At 44.6% G+C, this 21494-nt stretch overlaps 1 protein-coding gene across 4 annotated transcripts; it reads right to left on the bottom strand.

The window, feature by feature from the left end:
• Positions 1–661: 661 nt before the first annotated feature.
• Positions 662–19144, bottom strand: dlk2 (delta-like 2 homolog (Drosophila)). Of its 4 annotated transcripts, none has more exons than XM_034551707.1 (6): positions 18925–19144; positions 4522–4603; positions 3256–3313; positions 2342–2472; positions 2124–2268; positions 662–1998 (listed from the first exon to the last, which is right to left on the bottom strand). In XM_034551707.1, exons 1-6 carry the CDS (start codon positions 19033–19035, stop codon positions 1242–1244), a joined length of 1284 nt encoding a protein of 427 aa, XP_034407598.1. In that variant the 5' UTR covers positions 19036–19144; the 3' UTR covers positions 662–1241. The 4 variants fall into 4 exon arrangements, with proteins under 4 accessions (XP_034407598.1, XP_034407599.1, XP_034407600.1 ...); XM_034551708.1 differs by lacking the exon at positions 18925–19144 and adding an exon at positions 13518–13803; XM_034551709.1 differs by lacking the exon at positions 18925–19144 and adding an exon at positions 9518–9962.
• Positions 19145–21494: the final 2350 nt, after the last annotated feature.

Raw genomic sequence — 21494 nt, 5'->3', positions numbered from 1 at the left:
TAGAGTCCTAAAAAGTAGTTCGTGATTTGTGATATTGGGCTATACAAAATAAACTGAATTGAAATAAACTGAACTGAATTACTGACGACAACACGTGTTGACTGATGACAACTGCAGTAATAGTAATAATACCACACAGTAGAAATATTCTGATACATTTAAAAGTCCTGCATTAAAAATGATATAAAGGTACAAACATTTTAGCATCAACATATATTTAAAGTATGAAAAGTACAGAATAATATATATTATTGATGCATGAATGTGCATTAAAGGAGGAGCTTGTTTGAATGACATGTATAATAATGTATAATATATATTAATACATCATCATTTATAATATGTTTACTAAAGTAAATCAGTCAAATAAATGTCAAGCAGTAAAAGTACAATAGGTACCTCTGAGATGTAATACAGTAAAAGTACAATAGGTACCTCTGAGATGTAATACAGTAAAAGTACAATAGGTACCTCTGAGATGTAATACAGTAAAAGTACGATAGGTACCTCTGAGATGTAATACAGTAAAAGTACAATAGGTACCTCTGAGATGTAATACAGTAAAAGTACAATAGGTACCTCTGAGATGTAATACAGTAAAAGTACGATAGGTACCTCTGAGATGTAGTAAAGCAAAAGTACAATATTTACATCTGTGACGTAGTACAGTAAAAAGTACGATATTTTATATTTATATTTAGAGAGTTAGCTTAGCTTAGCATAAAGACTGTAAATGGTTGGAAACCGCTAGCATACTGCCTCCCAGCTAACTGACTAACATGTTTCATCTTCAAGCTCAGCTGTGAAATCACATTAAAAATGTGATTTCATAATTAATTTCTTTTGTGTAAAGTTTAAAATACAGTTAACATTGATACAATTAATTTGATATAACAAATGTCTTGTACATTTCATCATGTGAATTGAGTTCATGACCCGAATCCCAACGTCTTTCATCAACGATCCATGTCCTCGAGTGATGTCACTCGAGTCAGCGTCTTGAAGACTAAAAGGTGAGACCTTTGTGACCGCGGCCCATCTCTGCACCTGTATAAGCCAGAGGTGAATTGTGGGTAATGACATCACGAGTCACACGTCACGGCTTATTAACACCAGGACTAGACTCGGAGAATGGATCCCAGTTCAGACCTGAGGGTCCTGTGACCTCCGACCTCAGAACCTGCAGAGAGCATGTCCTCCTCTCTCTATCTGTTCGCTCTGTGCTCGGACGTTCACTCCGTCTAAATGACCTCAGTATTCAGCTTCTTCTTCTCTGGTTCCGCTCCGTACAGGAAGCCGATCTGACCCCCTAGATCGTCCTGCGGCGCCTGCCGGCCACCATGTTGTGATGATGATGATGTCAGTGGCCAGCAGGGGGCGTGGCCACAGGCTATGCAGTAGCCTTGCAGCACGAGGGCGGCGGTCAGAGCCACCACGGCCAGCGTTGCGCCCGCCAGAACCACCAGGACGACGAGGTGGACCTCCGACAGGCCGGCGGTGCGGCGTTCGCTCACCGTCACCTTAAAAGACCCGCCGTCAACACGGCTGCCGTTCCCGCCGGTGCCGCTCCTCTCATTCATGGTCGCGTGAGGTCTAGCCCCGCCTGCTCCTCCACCACCCTCCCACCCTAGCATCGTCGTCTGGCCAGGCTTGCGGCTCCTCGCCTCCGTCTCGCAGGTGGCCCCGGCGTAACCGGGCCGGCAGATGCAGTGGAAGCCACTGGCGCGGTCCAGGCAACGGCCGGCATTGAGGCAGGGCCGGCTGGCACAGTCGTCCAGGTTGACGGTGCAGAAGCGCCCGGTGAAGCCGGCGGGGCAGAGGCACGAGAAGCGGTTCACGCCATCCAGGCAGGTGGCGCCGTTGGCACACGGTCTCATCAGGCAGTCGTCCACGTCCGTCTCACAGCGCCGACCTGTGAAGCCGGCCAGGCAGCGGCACGCCAGATCCACCGCAAAGCCGTCAGCGTCCTCACAGAGACCGCCATTTTTACATGGAGACCTGGAGGAAAAAGAACGAGGAGGAGGATTCAAACTTAGAAACAGCTTTTTAAATTTTCAGAACCGTTCTAATGACGACTAAACAAGGACAAAGTTCAGGTGGTCTCCAGGGAGACCTGCACAGACCTCCTCTGGGTACAGGGTCCGGTCTTCAGCTGGCAGTCCCGGCCGTAGAAGCCTCTGGGACACAGACAGGTGTATCCGGCGCTGTCCTCCATCACGCAGGTCGCCCCGTTCTGACATGGCGGCCTTGCCGAGCACAGTGACAGGTCTGCAACGGGAGATGGGGTGAGACCGGATCAGACAGAGACACTAAACCAAACGAGACCAGGACGAGACCAGACCTTTGTCACAGAAGCGCCCCCCCCAGCCGGCCTCGCAGCGGCACTGCCACGGCTGCTGACAGGAACCGTGGCGGCAGCCAGGCGTTGGCACGCAGCGTTCGCACCGCTCGCCGTCCCACCCGGGGTCACACCTGGAGACACACAGATAGAGACATCATTCACCGTCCACTCAACCGGGGTCCTCCGGCATTGTCTTTTCGAAGATCGAGACCAGAAATCCTCCAATAGGAGGATCCTGATCAGATGTGGATCCGGATGTCTCTGAGTCCTTGAATCTGTCCCCTCTGTGTTTGGGTCTCTACTCAAAAGATCAGGACCAGAGCTGAAGGCTAGACTTCCAGGCTCCCTCTGAACCACAACAGCTACATCACTGCTCCGGGTCAGGTCCTGGTTCGTGGAGGGGCCTTTAGAAATCATTGAGTGCTGGGCATCAGCACCCAGAAACTAGAGCTTCTTCAGTCGGGCCAAAAACTGGTGGGGCTACGAGGTGATTGACAGGTCTCTACCAGAGCATAAAGCAGGGTATGGTTTAGGGCGGGGCTTCAGGGTGATTGACAGGTCTCTACCAGAGCATAAAGCAGGGTATGCGTTAGGGCGGGGCTACGAGGTGATTGACAGGTCTCTACCAGAGCATAAAGCAGGGTATGCGTTAGGGCGGGGCTACAAGGTGATTGACAGGTCTCTACCAGAGCATAAAGCAGGGTATGCGTTAGGGCGGGGCTACGAGGTGATTGACAGGTCTCTACCAGAGCATAAAGCAGGGTATGGTTTAGGGCGGGGCTACAGGGTGATTGACAGGTCTCTAACAGAGCATATAGCAGGGTATGGTTTAGGGCGGGGCTACAGGGTGATTGACAGGTCTCTAACAGAGCATATAGCAGGGTATGCTTTATGCTCTGTTTGAGAGGTCTCACCTGCAGACTCCAGACTCGTCACAGCGGCTGTTGGTGACATTACAGCTGCAGTCACTTCCTGCAGAGAAGAAGAACAAGAAGAAGAAGGTCGGTGACAGGAAGTCAAAATAAGAGCGTGTCTATTAAACCTGCTGAGCTCACAGAGGAAGAAATCATCAGGAAGCTTAAATTTAAACAAGAACAGCTTCCTGTTTTAGTGTCAAGATCTTCACAATAAAAGCATTGTTAACATATTTAATATTGAAGGAGAACATCAGTACAACAGCAGTGAAAACAAACGGATCTAAACTCAAGGGGCACTTACTGTCTTTCTTTCCACCACATCTCAGAGCCTTCATCGGCTTGGTAGCGTGGTGTCACATGACCGAGGAGTTGAACAGCATTGGTTGCATGACGCTGACTCGCTGATGAAGGCTGTGAGATGTGTTGAAAGCTCTGGGAGAAGCTCCTCAGTGGATCTGGGGATTTGGGTTTTTAAATGACACGCTTCTCTTCAGTGATTGGTTGTCTCATACCTGTTGGCGTGGCCTCTGAATGACTCAGTCAGGTGACCCCTGACCTCAGCCATGTATCTGTCTGTCTGTCTGGCAGAGAGACAGCTTGACTCTACTAAGCTTCATCTTCACACAACAAGCTCTTCATCAACCAGGTGATCGGATCGAAGAAGAAGAGGAAGGTGAGGGATGGTCACATGACAGGAGACACACCTGTGTGGCTTCCTGTCTGCAGGTGTGTCATAGAATCCAGCTTAATGGAGGATCAAACTGCGAGTTATCGGCAGCAATGTTAAAAGTAGCAGCTGTGAACCTCTGACCTCTGAGGATTGTATTCAAAGGGGGTCCTGACAGAAGACCACAGGCTCATCTCCAACCGGCAACAGCTGAGGGCTTCTAAGTGCCACCAGGAGAGGATCCATGATCCAAGTCTACTAACGGTCCTTTAGAGACCCTTTAGGAGGATCCAGGTCTACTAACGGTCCTTTAGAGACCCTTTAGGAGGATCCATGATCCAGGTCTACTAACGGTCCTTTAGAGACCCTCTAAGAGGATCCATGATCCAGGTCTACTAACGGTCCTTTAGAGACCCTCTAAGAGGATCCATGATCCAGGTCTACTAACGGTCCTTTAGAGACCCTCTAAGACAGGGGTGTCCTCGGGGGCCACATTAGCATTATGTTGCCCTCAAAGGGCCGGTTGTAACTAACACTGTATTATTATACATTATATATATATATATATAAGACTTATATATAACGGATGACCTCACCTTGACCTTGAACTCTAAAGGGCAGGGCCACGAGGATGAGCAAGAGGCAGTAGCTCAGCAGGATGGAGGACATGTTGGACACCTGGAGGACCGAGACAATAGATGTCATGTGACCAGATGAACAGAGTTACAGAGTTACATAAACACATTACATGAATATGATATACTGTACAGACTCTGGGGAGGAAGCAGAGTTAATAAGGTGCAATGGAGAGATGTAAATTCATCCATAAGGAGAGAGAGAAGAGGAGATAGGTGCTCAGTGTATCCTAAAACATCCCCCAGCAGCCTATAAGCCTATAGCAGCATATCAAGGGGCTGGACCAGGGCAAACCTGATTCAGCCCTAACTATAAGCACTATTAAAGAGGAAAGTCTTAAGTCTTGATTCTTGATTTTACAGGGAGCCAGTGCAGAGCAGCTAATACAGGAGTCATGTGATCTCTTTTCTCAGTTTGTGTGAGTACACGAGCTGCAGCGTTCTGGATCAACTGGAGGGACTTAAGAGACATGTTCTCCTGACTTAAGATACATGTTCTCGTGTATCTAGAATGTTCTCCTGTATTTGTTCTTGTGAAGCAGAGCTGAAGCAGTCTGGAGAATAATTTCTTCTCCTGATAGTCCTGTTTGCAGCCAATGATGGAGCCGGCCTTCCTCACCAGTTTAGTGAGTCTGTTGGTGTCTCCGGCTCCAATGCTGCTCCCCCAGCAGACTACGGAGAAGTACAGAGCACTGGTCCAACAGACTGGGAGAATATCTCCAACATTACATGTCATTTAGACTTACAATCATGTTACATTAATACACTGTAGAACAGCTACAGGGAACAATTCAGGGTTAAGTGTCTTGCTCAAGGACACATCGACTAGGGCGGGGCTTGAACCGCCAACCCCCTGATTGAAAGACAGAGCTCTAACCACTGACCCACAGTCGCCCATCATCTCAGAGCACTGGTCCAACAGACTGGTAGAACATCTCCAACATCTTGCTGAACACATCGAAGGATCCAAGTTTCCTCAAGAAAAAGAGGTCCTCCCCTTCTTGTACACAGCGTTGGCCTTCCAGTTCAGTCAGTTGTCGATGGAGACACCAGGAACCTGTATTCCTCCTCAATGTCCACATCCTCCTCCTCCATGACCACATCCTCCTCGTCCACCATGTCCACATCCTCCTCGTCCACCATGTTCACATCCTCCTCCACCATGTCCACATCCTCCTCCTCCATGTCCACATCCTCCTCGTCCACCATGTTCACATCCTCATCCACCATGTCCACATCCTCCTCCTCCATGTCCACATCCTCCTCCTCCATGTCCACATCCTCCTCGTCCACCATGTCCACATCCTCATCCACCATGTTCACATCCTCGACCACCATGTCCACATCCTCCTCGTCCACCATGTCCACATCCTCATCCACCATGTTCACATCCTCGACCACCATGTCCACATCAACCTCCACCATGTCCACATCCTCCTCGACCACCATGTCCACATCCTCCTCCTCCACCATGTCCACATCCTCCTCCACCATGTCCACATCCTCCTCCACCATGTCCACATCCTCCTCCTCCACCATGTCCACATCCTCCTCCACCATGTCCACATCATCCTCCTCCACCATGTCCACATCCTCCTCCTCCACCATGTCCACATCCTCCTCCTCCATGTCCACATCCTCCTCCTCCATGTCCACATCCTCCTCCTCCATGTCCACATCCACCATGTCCACATCCTCCTCCTCCACCATGTCCACATCCTCCTCCACCATGTCCACATCCTCCTCCTCCACCATGTCCACATCCTCCTCCACCATGTCCACATCCTCCTCCACCATGTCCACATCCTCCTCCACCATGTCCACATCCTCCTCCTCCACCATGTCCACATCCTCCTCCACCATGTCCACATCCTCCTCCTCCATGTCCACATCCTCCTCCACCATGTCCACATCCTCCTCCTCCATGTCCACATCCTCCTTCACCATGTCCACATCCTCCTCCACCATGTCCACATCCTCCTCCACCATGTCCACATCCTCCTCCACCATGTCTACATCCTCCTCCACCATGTCCACATCCTCCTCCACCATGTCCACATCCTCCTCGTCCACCATGTCCACATCCTCCTCCACCATGTCCACATCCTCCTTCTCCATGTCCACATCCTCCTCCACCATGTCTACATCCTCCTCCATCATGTCCACATCATCCTCCTCCACCATGTCCACATCCTCCTCCTCCACCATGTCCACATCCTCCTCCTCCATGTCCATATCCTCCTCCTCCTCCATGTCCACATCCTCCTCCTCCACCATGTCCACATCCTCCTCCTCCATGTCCACATCCTCCTTCTGTCGTCTTCCTCCTGAAGTCCACCACCATCTCTCTGGTCTTGGCCATGTTCAGAAGCAGGTGATTTCTACCGACGCACTGCACAGTCATCCACTACTGCCCTGTACTCCACTTCCTGTCCATTCCTGTGGCACTCTGAGATTCTTGAATGAAGAGTGCCTTACAAATAGAATGCATTATTATTATTATTATTATTATTATTATTATTATTATCCTTTAAACACCCGACCACTGCAGAGTCCTCAGAGAACTTCTGCAGATGGCATGACCCCGAGTTGTACTGGAAGTCAGTGGTGTACAGAGTGAACAGGAAGGGAGACAGAACAGTTCCTCAGAACAGAGTACCTGAACAGGTAGAGAACAGAGTACCTGAGCAGGTAGAGAACAGAGTACCTGAACATGTAGAGAACAGAGTACCTGAACAGGGAGAGAACAGAGTACCTGAACAGGTAGAGAACAGAGTACCTGAACAGGTAGAGAACAGAGTACCTGAACAGGTAGAGAACAGAGTACCTGAACAGGGAGAGAACAGAGTACCTGAGCAGGTAGAGAACAGAGTACCTGAACATGTAGAGAACAGAGTACCTGAGCAGGTAGAGAACAGAGTACCTGAGCAGGTAGAGAACAGAGTACCTGAGCAGGTAGAGAACAGAGTACCTGAACAGGTAGAGAACAGAGTACCTAAACATGTAGTGTAGAGAGTACCTGAACAGGTAGAGAACAGAGTACCTGAACAGGTAGAGAACAGAGTACCTAAACATGTAGTGTAGAGAGTACCTGAACAGGTAGAGAACAGAGTACCTGAACAGGTAGAGAACAGAGTACCTGAGCAGGTAGAGAACAGAGTAATGAGCAGGTAGAGAACAGAGTACCTGAACAGGTAAAGAACAGAGTACCTAAACAGGTAGAGAACAGAGTACCTGAACAGGTAGAGAACAGAGTACCTGAGCAGGTAGAGAACAGAGTACCTGAACAGGTAGAGAACAGAGTACCTGAGCAGGTAGAGAACAGAGTAATGAGCAGGTAGAGAACAGAGTACCTGAGCAGGTAGAGAACAGAGTACCTAAACAGGTAGAGAACAGAGTACCTGAACAGGTAGAGAACAGAGTACCTAAACATGTAGTGTAGAGAGTACCTGAACAGGTAGAGAACAGAGTACCTGAGCAGGTAGAGAACAGAGTACCTGAGCAGGTAGAGAACAGAGTACCTGAACAGGTAGAGAACAGAGTACCTGAACAGGTAGAGAACAGAGTACCTAAACAGGAAGTGTACAGAGTACCTGAACAGGTAGAGAACAGAGTACCTGAACAGGGAGAAAACAGAGTACCTGAACAGGTAGAGAACAGAGTACCTGAACAGGTAGAGAACAGAGTACCTGAACAGGTAGAGAACAGAGTACCTGAACAGGGAGAGAACAGAGTACCTGAACAGGGAGAAAACAGAGTACCTGAACAGGTAGAGAACAGAGTACCTGAACAGGTAGAGAACAGAGTACCTGAACAGGTAGAGAACAGAGTACCTGAACAGGGAGATAACAGAGTACCTGAACATGTAGTGTAGAGAGTACCTGAACAGGTAGAGAACAGAGTACCTGAACAGGGAGAGAACAGAGTACATGAACAGGGAGAGAACAGAGTACCTGAACAGGTAGAGAACAGAGTACCTGAACAGGGAGAGAACAGAGTACCTGAACAGGTAGAGAACAGAGTACCTAAACAGGAAGTGTACAGAGTACATGAACAGGTAGAGAACAGAGTACCTGAACAGGTAGAGAACAGAGTACCTGAACAGGGAGAGAACAGAGTACCTGAACAGGGAGAAAACAGAGTACCTGAACAGGGAGAAAACAGAGTACCTGAACAGGTAGAGAACAGAGTACCTGAACAGGTAGAGAACAGAGTACCTGAACAGGGAGAGAACAGAGTACCTGAACAGGTAGAGAACAGAGTACCTGAACAGGTAGAGAACAGAGTACCTGAACAGGTAGAGAACAGAGTACCTGAACAGGTAGAGAACAGAGTACCTGAACAGGTAGAGAACAGAGTACCTGAACAGGGAGAGAACAGAGTACCTAAACAGGTAGAGAACAGAGTACCTGAACAGGGAGAGAACAGAGTACCTGAACAGGTAGAGAACAGAGTACCTGAACAGGGAGATAACAGAGTACCTGAACAGGTAGAGAACAGAGTACCTGAACAGGTAGAGAACAGAGTACCTGAACAGGTAGAGAACAGAGTACCTGAACAGGTAGAGAACAGAGTACCTGAACAGGGAGAGAACAGAGTACCTGAACAGGGAGATAACAGAGTACCTGAACAGGTAGAGAACAGAGTACCTGAACAGGGAGAGAACAGAGTACCTGAACAGGGAGATAACAGAGTACCTGAACTACTTCATGGATCAATAAGATGAATGATGAGGAACATGAAGCATGAAACAGACCAACTGTCTACATACTCTTCTTCTTCTGTGGTTTCCTGCGGCTGTTCTTCATTAGCCGACTAATACTAATAATAGTAATAATAATTACTCATTGCTGCTGGACCAGAGCATGTCCCAGTTCCTTTACATGTGACCCACAATGGTCCTGGTACACCTGGGACCTGGACCTAGAACCATGTGATTCCAGCTTCCTGTTCCTACCTGTTGCTTCCTGTTTCTTCTTCTTCTTCTTCTTCTACTGCTGCTGATCTGCTGTCTTCAGATCTCCTGGTTTGTCCTGTCAGACCTATTCATATTGTGTGTATCCGTCTCTTCTTCTCCCTCCTCTTCCTCCTCTTTCTACTCTTCCTATCTGTTCAGCCTGTTGCTGTAGCGACAGACCTCAGGGCGCTCTGCCCACAGATCCGACTGGCAGGCGGCAGGAAATAACCAGCAGGATCATTTTTCCAGAGATTACAGTCACGAACACAAGACAGGAACTGACATGCCTATGTGTGTGTGTGTGTGTGTGTGTGTGTGTGTGTGTGTGTGTGTGTGTGTGCACTGTGGTATGTAAGTGAGGAAGACACTCGGTTACACACACATTTCTTTTCTTTCAATGTGTTTGTTCGAGAAAGAAAAGAATGAAGGGAGTGTGTGTGTTTGAAAATGGAAGGCAACAGGTGGTCAATTTAACATGCACGCACACACGTGCACACGCACACACACACACACACACACACACACCCTCTGTGTTTGCATAGAGCTGCAGTACAAAACCTGAAAACATGTTGTGGAATGTAACTAAGTACATTTACTCAACCACTGTACTTTAGTACAGAGCGCAGAACTTTCTACTTTTACTGTACTATATATCAGAGGTTCATATTCTAATTTTAGGAAATAATAAACTAAAACTTCTGTCAGATGAGACCTGAGAATGTTCTCTTTGAAGGACCTGCAATCTTTTGTTGGGGCTGCCATGGCAACAGGAGGAGGAGGTGTTTCTGTGAGTTGCATCAGAGTAAAACTGAAACGTCCCTCAGTGTTTTAGGTGTTTTCATGATTGAGCTCCTCAGAGGCTTCAACAGGGGTCAAAGGTCACCTCATAGCCAGCGCAGAGTCGGTGTGTTTTACAGTGGGCTCAGCTTTTTACTTGATCTCAACTGGATCTCAACTGGATCTTTACTCAATCTCAACTTGATCTCTAATGGATCTTGACTGGGTCTTAACTGGATCTTCACTAGATCTTCACTGGATCTCAACTAGGTCTTAACTGGATCTTCACTAGATCTTCACTGGATCTTAACTAGATCTTCACTGGGTCTTAACTGGATTTCAACTTGATCTTCACTGGGTCTTAACTGGATTTCAACTTGATCTTCACTGGGTCTTAACTGGATTTCAACTTGATCTTCACTGGGTCTTAACTGGATTTCAACTTGATATCTACTGGATCTTCACTGGATCTTAACTGGATCTCAACTTGATATCTACTAGATCTTCACTGGGTCTTAACTGGATCTCAACTTGATATCTACTGGATCTTCACTGGGTCTTAACTGGATCTCAACTTGATATCTACTGGATCTTCACTGGGTCTTCACTGGATCTCAACTGGGTCTTCACTGGGTCTTAACTGGATCTCAACTGGATCTTCACTGGGTCTTCACTGGATCTCAACTGGGTCTTCACTGGGTCTTAACTGGATCTCAACTGGATCTTCACTGGGTCTTAACTGGATCTCAACTGGGTCTCAACTGGATCTCAACTAGATCTTAACTGGGTCTTAACTGGATCTCAACTGGATCTTCATTGGGTCTTTATTGGATCTCAACTGGGTCTTCCTGTAATGCTGTTCATCTGGTCACATGACATCTATTGCTTCTGTCCATCCGAGGAGAGGGATCCTCCTCTGTTGCTCTCCTGAAGGGTTCTCACCTTTTTTACCCCGAAAGTTGTTCCTGCTCCGATGTGAGGTCAAAGGTCAGGGATGTCGTATGTGTACAGATTGTAAAGCACTCTGAGGGGAGTTAGTGATTTGTGATATTGGGCTATACAAAATAAACTGAATTGAATTGGATCTTGACTAGATCTTTACTGGATCTCAACTGAATCTCAACTTAATTTCTACTGGATCTTAACTGGATCTTCATTGGGTCTTAACTGGATCTTTACTGGATCTCAACTGTATCTTCATTGGGTCTCAACTGGATCTTCCCCGAGTCTTAACTGGATCTCAACTTTATCTTTACTGGATCTTAACTGGATCTTCACTGGGTCTTAACTGGATCTCAACCGGATCTCAACTGGATCTTCATTGGATCTTTACTGAATCTCAGAGTACATGTGAGTTTCAGTTTAATTTGCTGCTGTACACTAAATTTAACGAAAAACGTATTTTAACACACTTACAGTTTCCTGCCCTTCAGTTTCAACTCACCATCATCATCATGTGCAGAAAAATACTATTACTGTTACAGTAACAGTACTGATACCACAATGTAGAAATACTCTGTTACAGTAACAGTATTGATACCACAATGTAGAAATACTCTGTTACAGTAACAGTACTGATACCACAATGTAGAAATACTCTGTTACAGTAACAGTATTGATACCACAATGTAGAAATACTCTGTTACAGTAACAGTACTGATACCACAATGTAAAGATACTCTGTTACAGTAACAGTATTGATACCACAATGTAGAAATACTCTGTTACAGTAACAGTACTGATACCACAATGTAGAAATACTCTGTTACAGTAACAGTATTGATACCACAATGTAGAAATACTCTGTTACAGTAACAGTACTGATACCACAATGTAAAGATACTCTGTTACAGTAACAGTATTGATACCACAATGTAGAAATACTCTGTTACAGTAACAGTACTGATACCACAATGTAAAGATACTCTGTTACAGTAACAGTACTGATACCACAATGTAAAGATACTCTGTTACAGTAACAGTACTGATACCACAATGTAAAGATACTCTGTTACAGTAACAGTACTGATACCACAATGTAAAGATACTCTGTTACAGTAACAGTAGTGATACCACAATGTAGAAATACTCTGTTACAGTAACAGTACTGATACCATAATGTAAAGATACTCTGTTACAGTAACAGTACTGATACCACAATGTAAAGATACTCTGTTACAGTAACAGTACTGATACCACAATGTAAAGATACTCTGTTACAGTAACAGTAGTGATACCACAATGTAGAAATACTCTGTTACAGTAACAGTACTGATACCATAATGTAAAGATACTCTGTTACAGTAACAGTAGTGATACCACAATGTAGAAATACTCTGTTACAGTAACAGTACTGATACCACAATGTAAAGATACTCTGTTACAGTAACAGTACTGATACCATAATGTAGAAATACTCTGTTACAGTAACAGTACTGATACCACAATGTAAAGATACTCTGTTACAGTAACAGTACTGATACCACAATGTAGAAATACTCTGTTACAGTAACAGTACTGATACCACAATGTAAAGATACTCTGTTACAGTAACAGTACTGATACCATAATGTAAAGATACTCTGTTACAGTAACAGTACTGATACCACAATGTAAATATACCAACATGTCAGTAAAGTCAGATACATGAAGCTTAAAAGCTGATCGGTTTATTGATCAAACCCTAAAAACCCTTTTAGTCCAGAAACACTGGACCCCACATTTCCCATAATGCAGTGGGATAGTGTATTTGATGATGCCACATCTCCTCTTTGGGCTAGAAATCAGGATGTTTGTATGTTTGTATCTCTTGTGAGACAAAGGCACACTTCTACAGGTATGGAACATGAGAGCCTGACTCATGCTAAGCTAACATTAGCGATCCATCAGCGTCAACACCTCAGAAGACCACATAACACGACCTGACAAAAAACTCTAATTTCTAGTCCTCAGTAAAACAAACAAACACAAAACATAAAAAGATACAAATCAACAGAAACAAACTAACTATGAAGCTGCTGTTTTTTCATCTGAAGCTGGTTAACAAGAAAAGAAAACCAAGCATAAGGCTGACATGCTGCTTGCTGGTTTCCAACCATGTCAAATATATACTGATCACATTATTGATCCCAGAGTCACAGCCATAAACACACACAATTAAAGTATATGTGTATAACCTGGATGAATTGAAGCTGAGAGAACAATGAAGGTGTGTAGTTCTTACCTTCATCTGACAGTTTCCTGCTGCTCTAATGTGACCAACCTCTTTAATATTCAGCTCAGAGTGTTTGCTGTCTGCTGCCCTTCAACACACAAACACACACACACACACACACACACACACACACACGCTCACACACACTCTGTTGCTCTGCAGCTTATTTTAAAGACTGTTTGAAGCTGCAGACGGACGACTAGGAGACCCGTCCTCCCTCTTCATTTAACACACTCCCTCCCCTCACACACACACACACACACACACACAGATTGGAGTGTTAAATGAAATCGAACCAGACAATCCACAGTCAGGTGTTAATAAGTGTTGATTGGACTTTCTCACCAGAAGTAAACAATGTGTGATGTTGTGAACAAGCTTCAGTCCAAACACATAGTGTTCCTCATCGGGAATCTATTCAGCTCTGGTATCCGTCACACTCTTTTTATATATTTTTAATTATTTCTGGAAATTATGAGACAAATATATGAACAAAATGTTGTAGCACAGCGTTAAAGTCGAACTGTGGAAGTCTGGAAGGCTCTGACCGAGACTTTGATGGAGTTAGATTCTGTTATTCTACAGTCAGTTTTGTCTGCACAGGTATATTTAGCTACCCATATTAGCATTCTTTATTTACATTTTTGTATCTAACCGAGATAACAATGCCAGGTTGAGTCAAAACACCCAGGAAACTACAACAAGTGTGAGTCAAAACACCCAGGAAACTACAACAAGTGTGAGTCGAAACACCCAGGAAACTACAACAAGTTTGAGTCAAAACACCCAGGAAACTACTACAAGTGTGAGTCAAAACACCCAGGAAACTACAACAAGTGTGAGTCAAAACACCCAGGAAACTACAACAAGTGTGAGTCAAAACACCCAGGAAACTACAACAAGTGTGAGTCGAAACACACAGGAAACTACAACAAGTGTGAGTCAAAACACCCAGGAAACTACAACAAGTGTGAGTCAAAACACCCAGGAAACTACAACAAGTGTGAGTCGAAATACCCAGGAAACTACAACAAGTTTGAGTCAAAACACCCAGGACACTACAAGTATGAGTCAAAACACCCAGGAAACTACAACAAGTGTGAGTCGAAACACCCAGGAAACTACAACAAGTGTGAGTCAAAACACCCAGGAAACTACAAGTGTGAGTCAAAACACCCAGGAAACTACAACAAGTGTGAGTCAAAACACCCAGGAAACTACAACAAGTGTGAGTCAAAACACCCAGGAAACTACAACAAGTGTGAGTCAAAACACCCAGGAAACTACAACAAGTGTGAGTCAAAACACCCAGGAAACTACAACAAGTGTGAGTCGAAACACACAGGAAACTACAACAAGTGTGAGTCAAAACACCCAGGAAACTACAACAAGTGTGAGTCGAAATACCCAGGAAACTACAACAAGTTTGAGTCAAAACACCCAGGAAACTACAACAAGTGTGAGTCAAAACACCCAGGAAACTACAACAAGTGTGAGTCAAAACACCCAGGAAACTACAACAAGTGTGAGTCGAAATACCCAGGAAACTACAACAAGTGTGAGTCAAAACACCCAGGAAACTACAACAAGTGTGAGTCAAAACAACCAGGAAACTACAACAAGTGTGAGTCGAAATACCCAGGAAACTACAACAAGTTTGAGTCAAAACACCCAGGACACTACAAGTATGAGTCAAAACACCCAGGAAACTACAACAAGTGTGAGTCGAAACACCCAGGAAACTACAACAAGTGTGAGTCAAAACACCCAGGAAACTACAAGTGTGAGTCAAAACACCCAGGAAACTACAACAAGTGTGAGTCAAAACACCCATGAAACTACAACAAGTTTGAGTCAAAACACCCAGGAAACTACAAGTATGAGTCAAAACACCCAGGAAACTACAACAAGTGTGAGTCAAAACACCCAGGAAACTACAAGTGTGAGTCAAAACACACAGGAAACTACAAGTGTGAGTCAAAACACCCAGGAAACTACAACAAGTGTGAGTCAAAACACCCATGAAACTACAACAAGTTTGAGTCAAAACACCCAGGAAACTACAAGTATGAGTCAAAACACCCAGGAAACTACAACAAGTGTGAGTCAAAACACCCAGGAAACTACAAGTGTGAGTCAAAACACCCAGGAAACTACAACAAGTGTGAGTCAAAACACACAGGAAACTACAAGTATGAGTCAAAACACCCAGGAAACTACAACAAGTGTGAGTCGAAACACCCAGGAAACTACAACAAGTGTGAGTCAAAACACCCAGGAAACTACAACAAGTATGAGTCAAAACACCCAGGAAACTACAACAAGTGTGAGTCAAAACACCCAGAAAAAATACAACAAGTGTGAGTCGAAACACACAGGAAACTACAACAAGTTTGAGTCAAAACACCCAGGAAACTACAAGTATGAGTCAAAACACCCAGGAAACTACAACAAGTGTGAGTCGAAACACCCAGGAAACTACAACAAGTATGAGTCAAAACACCCAGGAAACTACAACAAGTGTGAGTCAAAACATCCAGGAAACTACAACAAGTGTGAGTCAAAACACCCAGAAAAAATACAACAAGTGTGAGTCAAAACACCCAGGAAACTACAACAAGTGTGAGTCAAAACACCCAGGAAACTACAACAAGTGTGAGTAAAAACACCCAGGAAACTACAACAAGTGTGAGTCAAAACACCCAGGAAACTACAAGTGTGAGTCAAAACACCCAGGAAACTACAAATGTGAGTCAAAACACCCAGGAAACTACAACAAGTGTGAGTCGAAACACCCAGGAAACTACAACAAGTATGAGTCAAAACACCCAGGAAACTACAACAAGTGTGAGTCAAAACACCCAGGAAACTACAACAAGTGTGAGTCAAAACACCCAGGAAACTACAAGTATGAGTCAAAACACCCAGGAAACTACAACAAGTGTGAGTCAAAACACCCAGGAAACTACAACAAGTGTGAGTCAAAACACACAGGAAACTACAAGTATGAGTCAAAACACCCAGGAAACTACAACAAGTGTGAGTCAAAACACCCAGGAAACTACAACAAGTGTGAGTCAAAACACCCAGGAAACTACAACAAGTGTGAGTCAAAACACCCAGGAAACTACTACAAGTGTGAGTCGAAACACCCAGGAAACTACAACAAGTGTGAGTCAAAACACCCAGGAAACTACAACAAGCGTGAGTCAAAACACCCAGGAAACTACAACAAGCATGAGTCAAAACACCCAGGAAACTACAACAAGTGTGAGTCAAAACACCCAACAAGTGTGAGTCAAAACACCCAGAAAACTACAAGTATGAGTCAAAACACCCAGGAAACTACAACAAGTGTGAGTCAAAACACACAGGAAACTACAACAAGTGTGAGTCGAAACACCCAGGAAACTACAACAAGTGTGAGTCAAAACACCCAGGAAACTACAACAAGTGTGAGTCAAAACTCAACAAGTATGAGTCAAAACACCCAGGAAACTACAACAAGTGTGAGTCAAAACACCCAGGAAACTACAAGTATGAGTCAAAACACCCAGGAAACTACAACAAGTGTGAGTCAAAACACCCAGGAAACTACAACAAGTGTGAGTCAAAACACACAGGAAACTACAACAAGTGTGAGTCAAAACACCCAGGAAACTACAACAAGTGTGAGTCAAAACACCCAGGAAACTACTACAAGTGTGAGTCGAAACACCCAGGAAACTACAACAAGTGTGAGTCAAAACACCCGGGAAACTACAACAAGTGTGAGTCAAAACACCCAGGAAACTACAACAAGCGTGAGTCAAAACACCCAGGAAACTACAACAAGCGTGAGTCAAAACACCCAGGAAACTACAACAAGCGTGAGTCAAAACACCCAGGAAACTACAACAAGTGTGAGTCAAAACACCCAGGAAACTACATCAAGCGTGAGTCAAAACACCCAGGAAACTACAACAAGTGTGAGTCAAAACACCCAGGAAACTACAACAAGTGTGAGTCAAAACACCCAGGAAACTACAACAAGCGTGAGTCAAAACACCCAGGAAACTACAACAAGCGTGAGTCAAAACACCCAGGAAACTACAACAAGTGTGAGTCAAAACACCCAGGAAACTACAACAAGTGTGAGTCAAAACACCCAGGAAACTACAACAAGCGTGAGTCAAAACACCCAGGAAACTACAACAAGCATGAGTCAAAACACCCAGGAAACTACAACAAGTGTGAGTCAAAACACCCAACAAGTGTGAGTCAAAACACCCAGGAAACTACAAGTGTGAGTCAAAACACCCAGGAAACTACAACAAGTGTGAGTCAAAACACACAGGAAACTACAAGTATGAGTCAAAACACCCAGGAAACTACAACAAGTGTGAGTCAAAACACCCAGGAAACTACAAGTGTGAGTCAAAACACCCAGGAAACTACAACAAGTGTGAGTCAAAACACCCAGGGAACTACAAATGTGAGTCAAAACACCCAGGAAACTACAACAAGTGTGAGTCAAAACACCCAGGAAACTACAACAAGTGTGAGTCAAAACACCCAGGAAACTACAAGTGTGAGTCAAAACACCCAGGAAACTACAAATGTGAGTCAAAACACCCAGGAAACTACAACAAGTGTGAGTCAAAACACCCAGGAAACTACAACAAGTGTGAGTCGAAACACCCAGGAAACTACAACAAGCATGAGTCGAAACACCCAGGAAACTACAACAAGTGTGAGTCAAAACACCCAGGAAACTACAACAAGTGTGAGTCAAAACACCCAGGAAACTACAACAAGTGTGAGTCAAAACACCCAGGAAACTACAACAAGTGTGAGTCAAAACACCCAGGAAACTACTACAAGTGTGAGTCAAAACACCCAGGAAACTACAACAATGTGAGTCAAAACACCCAGGAAACTACAACAAGTGTGAGTCAAAAACAACCCAGGAAACTACAACAAGTTGAGTCGAAACACCCAGGAAACTACAACAAGTATGAGTCGAAACACCCAGGAAACTACAACAAGTGTGAGTCAAAACACCCAGGAAACTCCAACAAGTGTGAGTCAAAACACCCAGGAAACTACAACAAGTGTGAGTCAAAACACCCACGGAAACTACAACAAGTGTGAGTCAAAACACCCAGGAAACTACAACAGCTGTGAGTCAAAACACCCAGGAAACTACAACAAGTGTGAGTCAAAACACCCAGGAAACTACAACAAGTGTGAGTCAAAACACCCAGGAAACTACAACAAGTGTGAGTCAAAACACCCAGGAAACTACAACAAGCGTGAGTCAAAACACCCAGGAAACTACAACAAGTGTGAGTCAAAACACCCAGGAAACTACAACAAGCGTGAGTCAAAACACCCAGGGAACTACAAATGTGAGTCAAAACAAGTTGTCCTTTACCCAGAATCCTCTGCTGCTTTGGGTCTTCCTCGATCTGATAATCCCCACAGATCTGTCTGACCTGTTGACATCAGCTTCCAGCAGGCCAAGCATGTTGGCAAAAGACAGCATCTGTATTTGTAAAAAAGCTTCTGTAAGTGAATCAGATCTGACGTCAGATCAGTGGACGTGACTCCTCCTGGCAGGCTAAGACTCGTCTTCACCTGAACAAGGTGCAGCTTTTTATTTGTCTTCAGGTGAGAGTGGGGAGATAGACAGCATGCTGGGAGTTCTTTTTGTCTGAAGGCTTCACTAAAAAACACATATAAACTGTAAATCTAGATTTAGTACGTTTAAGAGGAAGATCCAGAACTTCTCATCAGAACCTCAGAGTCCCTGTTCTTTAAAAAGTAGTTCCTTTATGCTGGGTTCTGTTGACGGAGGGAGAATACATCTCTCCAAAATGTCAGGAGGTGTTCAACCACCTGAAGGACTCCTACGGTCCTTTAAATGCCCACTGGATCCAAAACAAAGACCACTACAACCTTTAGCTCCACTAAAATACCCCCAGGCCCCAATAACCCCTAGAACCTCCTTGATGACCACTAGAACCACATTCAGAACCAACCAACCCTTTAAACTACTACTTGAACTATCTACAGAACCCTATAGCCCTTTGAAAGACTACTTGAACCACATCCAGAAACCCTAAAACCTCCTTGATGATCACTAGAACCACATACAGAACCCTATAGCCCTTTGAAAGACTACTTGAACCACATTCAGAAACCCTAAAACCTCCTTGATGATCACTAGAACAACATACAGAACCCTATAAGCTTTTGAAAGACTAATTGAACCATCTATAGAACCCCTAGAACCTCCTTGATGATCACTAGAACCACATACAGAACCCTATAAGCTTTTGAAAGACTACTTGAACCACATCCAGAAACCCTAAAACCTCCTTGATGATCACTAGAACCACATACAGAACCCTATAGCCCTTTGAAAGACTACTTGAACCACATTCAGAAACCCTAAAACCTCCTTGATGATCACTAGAACAACATACAGAACCCTATAAGCTTTTGAAAGACTAATTGAACCATCTATAGAACCCCTAGAACCTCCTTGATGATCACTAGAACCACATACAGAACCCTATAAGCTTTTGAAAGACTACTTGAACCACATCCAGAAACCCTAAAACCTCCTTGATGATCACTAGAACCACATACAGAACCCTATAAGCTTTTGAAAGACTACTTGAACCACATCCAGAAACCCTAAAACCTCCTTGATGATCACTAGAACCACATACAGAACCCTATAAGCTTTTGAAAGACTACTTGAACCACATCCAGAAACCCTAAAACCTCCTTGATGATCACTAGAACCACATACAGAAACCTATAAGCTTTTGAAAGACTAATTGAACTATCTATAGAACCCCTAGAACCTCCTTGATGATCACTAGAACCACATACAGAACCCTATAAGCTTTTGAAAGACTACTTGAACCATCTATAGAACCCCTAGAACCTCCTTGGAACCACCTGAAGTCCCACTCAAGCGTCCTTCAGGCCCACTATCAAGTGTTGAGAACAGTTCAAAGTGCTTCACAGACTGAAAACAACAGATGAAGCAAGAACTTAAAATAAAACTAAATACAAATTTGAATTTAATAATAATAAGTGATAAAACGTAATAAAATAGAATTAAAAGCTATATGAATACAATCATACAACTCAACTAAAATACAAGAGCAGTCCAACAGAATACAATTCTACAACTAAATACTATAAAATAAGAGAATACAATTTTTATAATGTCTTTAAAACGTTCTGAATCAAAGCTCAACAGTAAGGTTTCATTTGACATTAATACCTCAAATCTATTGATCCTGAGTCATCTGCATCAGAGATCAATAACCTAGACCCTCCTGAGGAACCTCTATGTTTTGAATATATCAGTGTATTGCTGGTTGATGTATAGAGTTAATGTGTCATACCTCGGGGGTTATAACACCTCCCCATCTGTCCTCCAGAGTTTAGGGCTTTCAGCTGGAGCTTCACGGGACATTAATAAGACATGATCAATAATCAATAGTGATCCGGTTCCTCCAGTCTGGTTCAGGGTTCCGGTGTAACCGGATCCGTCTGTGACGGCATTCAGGGGCTAAATCTGAGCGCCGGCCGGCGTTCGACCGCTGCTCGGGGGGGGGGGGGGGGGGGGGGGGGGGGGGGGGGGGGGGGGGGGGGGTGATGAGGGTCTAACCTGCTGAATGAACTGGAGCAGCTGGGAGATTCCTCTCAAACCACCTGCCTCACAATGCCTCTGTGTTTATACAGGGAGAAGAATGGAGGGGGGGGCCTTGACCCCTCCCTCACCACAGCAGCTGAGGACCCTCCCCATCCTGATTTACATTCAGAGGGAGTTTAAAGGATTCTGGAGTTGCATATTTCCTTTGTTACTTCCTCTGTCCTTCCCTAACACCAACCCTTTTTTCCTTGACAATCCTAGACTGTCCTAGACCGGCTCCTTCTTTCCTTCCCTACCTCCTTCCTTACTTTTCCACCAGCCCCTCT

This window comes from Cyclopterus lumpus, chromosome 15 (genome assembly GCF_009769545.1).
Source record: "Cyclopterus lumpus isolate fCycLum1 chromosome 15, fCycLum1.pri, whole genome shotgun sequence".
Classification (NCBI taxonomy): Eukaryota; Metazoa; Chordata; class Actinopteri; order Perciformes; family Cyclopteridae; genus Cyclopterus; species Cyclopterus lumpus.
The sequence above is the reverse complement of the archived record's forward strand: the minus strand, read 5'-3'. Positions and strand labels throughout refer to the sequence as shown.

Bases quoted from the DNA above. Each gene is read 5' to 3' on its own strand.
- dlk2 (XM_034551707.1), bottom strand. From the start codon at position 19,035: ATGCTGTCTTTTGCCAACATGCTTGGCCTGCTGGAAGCTGATGTCAAC. The intron at 4,604-18,924 runs GTAAAGGACAAC...TCGGTCCTCCAG, and splicing joins AAAGCAGCAGAGGATTCTGG to GTGTCCAACATGTCCTCCAT. The intron at 1,999-2,123 runs GTCTGTGCAGGT...TTTTTCCTCCAG, and splicing joins GGACCCTGTACCCAGAGGAG to GTCTCCATGTAAAAATGGCG.